Source organism: Tupaia chinensis, unplaced genomic scaffold, assembly GCF_000334495.1.
Source record: "Tupaia chinensis unplaced genomic scaffold, TupChi_1.0 Scaffold000612_1, whole genome shotgun sequence".
NCBI classification, from domain to species: Eukaryota; Metazoa; Chordata; class Mammalia; order Scandentia; family Tupaiidae; genus Tupaia; species Tupaia belangeri.
Genome location: NW_006160131.1, coordinates 1,743,283 through 1,749,784, shown reverse-complemented (window position 1 = coordinate 1,749,784; position 6,502 = coordinate 1,743,283). Strand labels below are relative to the sequence as shown.

Genomic DNA, 6,502 nt, shown 5'->3' with positions numbered 1-6,502 from the left:
GGGAAAGAGCCCAAGGCCACCCTGACAGATACGGGCAAATGAGACTGAGCAACGTGGCAGCAGAAATGCACCTAAAGCAACCGAAAAGCTTAATGTCTGGCAGATCACCCACCGGAACGGAGCTTCAACACTGAGGAGCGCCAACGGCCAATCAGCATGCGCGAGTGCGTGCTGGGCAGTCGCCATGGCTGGGCGAACAAGGCCTACCGCTCCTCCGCCCAGCTTCACTCCACTTGAGGCGAAGAGTGCTTACTTGTGATTAGAGAATTCATGATGACATGTGTAGCTTTAGCCTTCACCACCGGGACCTTGTCCACACTGTCAACGGCCGATGACAGGGTCATGGCAGAGGAGGACACGCTGGCCTCTCCTTCCTCCACCTGTTCAGGAAACGTAAGGAAGCACTTGAGCAGGACGGGGGTGTGTGTCATATGCCTTAACACTCCTTTGGGGAAAAAGTCACTGAAATGCCTTTAATCTGGTTAAGTGAAGAAATATTAGATCATCAGGAAAGTCATGCACATTTTTCTATGTAAAAATGTGTCAGGACATTCCTGGCGACCCGATATTTAAAGAGGGGGGTTGGTCACCCTTAGCCAGTTAGGCGGGGGTCGTCCATGACAGCAGCAGGTTAGACAACATGTGACTAGCCTGAACCTGCAGGAAAGCCAGAATCAGAAGCTCTGAGGTCTGTACCTTTCCAGCCTGTCTGTCCAGCACACCAGAGCCCTCTGCCCAAAGAATGCGTAAGAAATGCCACTGCTAAGCACCAGCCACATACCAGGCTCAATGCTAGGTCCCGCTTACCTAATCAGAGCCTCTGCTAAATGGTTCTCAAACTCTGCCAGGCACCAGAATCACCTGGAAGGCTTGTTAGATTGCTGGGTCCCATCCAGAGTTTTTGACCTGGTAGATCCAGGTTGGTGTGGGGCTCAGCACAAGAATTTATCTTCCTAAGAATTCCTGGGTGCTGCTAATGTTGCTGATGCTGAGCCTAACTGAGGACCACTGCCCCTCAGTGTTCAGATAACCCCTCTTCAAAGCTGCAGAGCAATCTGCTTGCTCCTGATTGGCAGCGTCCAGGAGCGGGGGCACCCCTGCTCTGTAATCTGCACCCAACACCACGCACAAGCCAGCAGGGAGCAGAGGACCTGGTTTATCCTGTTCTCTGCCTCCCCAGTGGAAGTGAGATGGTCAGAAAGGAGTGACAGGGCCAGATGGTGACACAGCACTGACACGGCTGGATCCAGGGTCTCCCTGGACTGACTGAGGCCAGGGTGAATTACAGCATGAAAGCCCTGTTGAGTGTCGCTCTCCCACTCTCAAACTTCAAACATAAAAGAAGGACCCAGAAGAAAGTACTGAAACGCTGTACCCCCATTACAGTGAGATTTGGGCGTCTCAGCAGCAACCTGTCTCCTTACTTGGAAGAGTAATGCTGGGTAGCCAGGGCAATTCCAAGAATGCATGTGATGCATCACGCTGAGTGCTCCTTGGAGAGAGTAGCTGTCCCAAGTGGTTAGCTGTCACAGCTGGGACAGAGCAGGACGCTGGAAGCCCCCTCTCTGCCTTGACAGTAGTCAGCAGTTTTCTGAAGCAAAGGGTGTGCTGCCCACAGAGGGCCAGCAGGAGCCCTGCTCTCCACGCTGACCCCGACCCCGACCGCAGCAGGCTGCAGGGTCTTCTCCCAGCCCTTCCCCTACTGGTGCACACTGCCTTCTAACAACGATGGGGTCAGCTTTCAGTAGGCAACCGTGACAGGGATGTCCCCCCAGCATTACAGAGACACCTCGGACAGGAGACCCTGCTCTGGAATACGGTGGGAGGCAGGAGCTTATTAGAGACAGAGGGTCAAACACGGCTCTGCTGAGGGAAGGTGAAACTGAGAGCCAGCGCCCACCACAACCCCCCAGGCCGCCAGCGAGCCAAGCCCTGAAATCCTCTCTAGTTTAACCCTCGCAGCATCGTGATAAAGCGTACCCATCTCAGGGCCAGCCACTGCAGCTCAGGGATCAAGCTGTGAGCCAGGGTCCCTGTGAGTCACAGCCCACCTGTGGAGACCTGTCCTGTGCACTTCCCATCAGGCCCTGCCGTCAGCTCCAAGCTGGGGAAGCTGTCCCTGCAGGTTCGACAGCTTCCCTGCACCTGCCCAGTGGCTCGGGCTGCAGGACACCCTTCTTGTGTCCTTGGGAGCTGCAGTTTGAGGTGAGAGGGACAAACCCCAAAATTAGGAAGCACAGGCTTCCACGACCCCATGGCAGCAGACACTGCAAACGGAGGAAACCGCACTGCACACAAGGGCGATGTCCAGTCTGCGCCTTCAGCAAGGCGGCCCTCTGAGGACGGCAGTGGGAGAAGGGCAGGAGCGGCACGGGGCAGCACGGCAGGTACCCAGAGCCGCTCTCCCCAGTCACAGGGCATGTCTCAGAACCTACACGAGGCCAGGTCCTCTGCTGTACAGATCCCGCAGACTGAGACACACTGTGGCCCCTGCCCTCGTGCAGCGAACAGAGGTGACAGTCACTCACAGGGTCCACGGGACAGGAGAGCCACTCAAAGGGAGAGGGGACAGTCTTACTGGGAGAAAAATCTTCACCAAAGCAGAGTTTGACCTGAGATTTAGAGGAGTCCGTCTATGGAGTAGGGGCAGTAACACGCTGCTAGGTGGAGCCGCATGCTGCAACACGCAGGCACGGAGCACCCTGGGATGCTGAGAGCGCTCACAGAAACCTCACACAGCAAGGGGCTGGGAGAGGCAGACAGGACCTGGAGCATGCAGAACCCAGTCACACTACGGCACTTGATTCAACGCTGGGGACGAGGGCAGGGGCACGGGAGTGTGCGGTAGAAGACACGGCCACTCTGGTTTTGAATTAAAAAGAAAAAAGCACCATCTGTGGCTGAGACAGAAGTCCGTGAAGGGAGTGGCTACTGCTGTCCCTGTGGGAGCAGGACAGAGGCGGGGTGGGTGGCCAGAGCAGTCGGCAGGGGCCGGTACCTGGGCGAGGTGCTGGTACTTGCGCTCTGGGATCACCGGCTTCCAGGGGATGCTGCTCATGTCCGCAGGAGGAGGAGTCATGGGCGCGGTGTCCTCGAGGGCATCGTCATAGCTGAAAGCCCGGCGGCACATCCCGATGGGCAGGGACATCTTGCCTAGAGGCCCACTAGGTTCAAGAGCTAAGACAGAGACACCTGTCAGATGGGTTCAGCAACTGAGAGCCAGCGGCTTTCCAGCACTCTGTGGGGAGGAAAGCCCCCAGCGCTGGGACAGGGACGGGGTGGCGGCTTGCTCTGGAATAGCTAACCCACCCGGTTTTCCCTCCACGCCCACACGTCAGTGTCTCCACAGAACCCGCTCAGCAGCCCTAATCCACTTTAACAGATTAGGACACCTGAAATTCCATTTAAATCTACCTGAGAAGGTCACGCAACCTCAAGTACGGTTTAGAATCAAAACCTAAACCTATCTAATTCCAGAGCTTGTAATCTCTGTGCCACAGACAGCACCCCCACTGCAAAGTTGAAGTTCCCGTTATTGCAAGTCTGAGGATATGACCTGACTGACAATTCGAAGTTCTGGGATTTTCTTTCTTTCTTTTTCTTTTTTAAGTAATTTGCCAGAGAGAGGACCAGGAGGTGGTGTGGTGGTTAAGGTACTAGACACTGCCACATGGCCAACCACGGTTTGAGTCCAAGACCCGGTGGCTTGCTTTCTCTCTTTCTCTCTCTCTCTCTCTCTGTCTCAATTAAATTAAAATAAAATAAAATTAATTAATGAATAAATAAATAATTCTTTAAATAATAATAATAATAACTTGCCAGTGGGCATGTGAGCTTACTGGAGGGAGACAGACTAGGGGGAGTGAGAAAGCATTCCCCATGGGGAATGGTCACGTTGCCGTCCTCCTCCGGCTCTCTCTCCTTCAGGATTTTGGGCTCGTGCCAACACACACCTGGTGTGTTTCTCAAGCTACTGGGTCCGAAACTCAAATCTGCAGTTGGCCATGTGGGACCCAGCCACCTCAACCACCAGACCATGGTTTAGTTCCAAGATTGTGACATTCTGGTTCCCATTTTTAGATAAGGAAAATAAGGCCGAAAGAGGAAGTGACTTGCCCAGGCTCATACAGAAAATGGATAGCCGGGGTCCGATCAAAATCTGACTGCAAGTCCTCTCCCATCCTGACCTCCCCAAAGAGAACAGCATGCCAACAAATACTTCAAACAAGGTCATCTCCACCTTCCAGTGTCCTGATTTCAACAGCACAGCCAGATTCCATGACAGAAGCTGCTGACGCCCACTCTCACAAACACTACCAGCTGACCCTGTCGTTCCCGTCCACTGGCACTGACTGCCGGAACGTCCCACCCCACAGCGACGCAGGTGCTCTGCTTCAAGGGCATGCTCAGCTGTGCCAGACCCGAGTGCAAAGTCCATTTTGTTCTGTTCGCTAACCTTTCGTATCAGAACTGATTTCCAGAGCCTACCTTCAATCCAGGTGACGCTTTCCTGTTGCTAAAATTATATAATTACATCAACCTGCCTGGCAGGAAGTCCAAAACCACCAGACAAGGGGACAGCTACTGTTATCATTACTGCTATTAATGATAATTACTAACAAGGCAAGCTCTTTAGCCTAGTGACTGAGGGCTGGATCCCACATGGCCAGCATGAAAAGCATTTGGGGTGTGTGTGCATGCATACCCCAAATCCCAAATTGACAGAGAAATGGAGGAGATGGGATTGTGGCATGACCTCACGCCACCTGGATGCTTTCTCCTCTCTCTCCGGGCTCCCTTTCTCTTTTTCTAGCAAGTACATGTGCTCTCTGGCAACTAAAATAGTAACAATAGGGGCCAGGTGGTTAAGGCGCTGGACTCCCACATGGCCAACCATGGTTGAGTCCTGGATCAAGAGGCTTGCTTTCTCACTTTCCTTTTCTCTCTCTCTGGTCAACAGGTATTTTGCAAATGAGAATACACACCAAAAAAATGATTAAACTCTTCGCTTTAAACGGGTGTATTTGGGACCAGCAGATGGCATAAATGTTATGTTGCTGGACTCCCACATAGTTGACCGTGGTTCAAGTCCTGGATCGGGTGCATAAACGCACACCTGGCACATGTGCAAGCATGCCCAAGATCTTGAGAGGAGAATGGAGGAGAAGGGGTTATGGTATGGCCATCCCCCCAGGGGGTGATTTCTCACTTTCTCTCTCTGTCTCTCCAGGTGAGCACAAGCGCCCTACAGCAAAAATCTCAAATAAATAAATAAAAATGGGTGTATTTTATGGTGTATGCATTATATCTCAATCAAAACACACACTCAAGCAAATAATAATCATTAAGTATTCCTCCCTGCTTGGCACTTTACATCCCTCATTTCATCTCAGCTTCATTAAGCAGATATTCTCCCCACTTCCCAGCTCAGGAAACTGAGGCATGACCTTAAGCAACTTGTCCCATTAACCTAGCTACCGAGTGGGGACTGGAACAGAGACCTGAGCCAGTGCTCAACTCTGCATGCCACACTCCACGCTCCCCACCAAAGGCCCAGGATGGTTACAGGAAGCTTATGGTAATCACAGCCGCGATGAAAGACAGACTGAAACACGAGCTGCTGACGTAGAGGCTAGACGTAGATCTGCGCTGCGGACAGAGGACTTCCATGAATGCACCTAATCTGGGAGCAAGTTCAAGAACATCTGAAAGACTCCTCCCAAGGCCATCTGAATAGCCTTCCTAAAAATAGTAAGGCAGCTAATATTTAATAGGAAATACATTCCTTCCAAGAGAACAGGAAAATTTCTGGAGAGTAAATGCATACTCAGCACAACTTCTAACTCATATTTTTACCGATTTTATGTTTAATCTTCACAATCCTCAGAGATAGGCATTATCAATCACTTTACTGAGAATCAGAAATAAAGTGACTCGGATTTAATTAAAAATCACCTTCCCTACCCGCAGACAGTTCAAGGAGGAATCAATGGCTTAAGTAACCCAGAAATTATTGCCGTCACCAACTCAGGACTCATTGAACCTTGCTGCAAGCATTTTCATGACTAAATTCAATCTGCCATTAAACCAGGCTGGTGACTTCTCGCCCAGGTCTCCATACCCCCAGTCCCTCCTGAAGATAAGGAGTGAGTTTAATCACTCTGGTACATTCAACAATACAAAAATTACACAACTTACTCCAAATTTTTACTTGATACCTGTAGGAAAGTAACAAATCTGCCATACCCTTAAGAGAAACTACCCTTTTTTTTTTTTTAAATGTTTTAGGTTCATACTAAGGCTGGATTATCAGTAAGATAATACTTTAACAATACTAATCTATTCTATCTAAATACTTGCCTAGTGGCAGAGAGTCATATTAATATATGAATCAGGTAAAATGGTTCCTATCTAGCTTAAAATGTTGTGGCCAAAATACGACTTTATCAAAAAGAATTACGTTTACCAGGCACTTCTGGTTGTCTTGAAGCCATGGAAAGAG

At 50.7% G+C, this 6,502-nt stretch overlaps 1 protein-coding gene across 7 annotated transcripts in view; it reads right to left on the bottom strand.

Moving 5' to 3' along the window:
• The window catches only part of KIAA1191 (KIAA1191 ortholog), a 16,669-nt gene that overhangs the window by 8,458 nt on the left and 1,709 nt on the right, over positions 1-6,502 (bottom strand). For 3 of the 7 annotated variants that reach the window (XM_006158885.3, XM_006158887.3, XM_027775936.1), the window contains exons 3-5: positions 6,467-6,502; positions 2,999-3,177; positions 254-380 (exon numbers count right to left, since the gene is read on the bottom strand). The exons of 1 other annotated variant lie outside the window; for it this stretch is intronic. In XM_006158885.3, coding sequence (XP_006158947.1) covers positions 254-380; positions 2,999-3,177; positions 6,467-6,494 — 334 coding nt within the window. In that variant the 5' untranslated portion in view covers positions 6,495-6,502. The remainder of the gene's footprint in view (positions 1-253; positions 381-2,998; positions 3,178-6,466) is intronic. 3 more of the 7 variants (XM_006158888.3, XM_006158886.3, XM_027775937.1) reach the window with 2 other exon arrangements.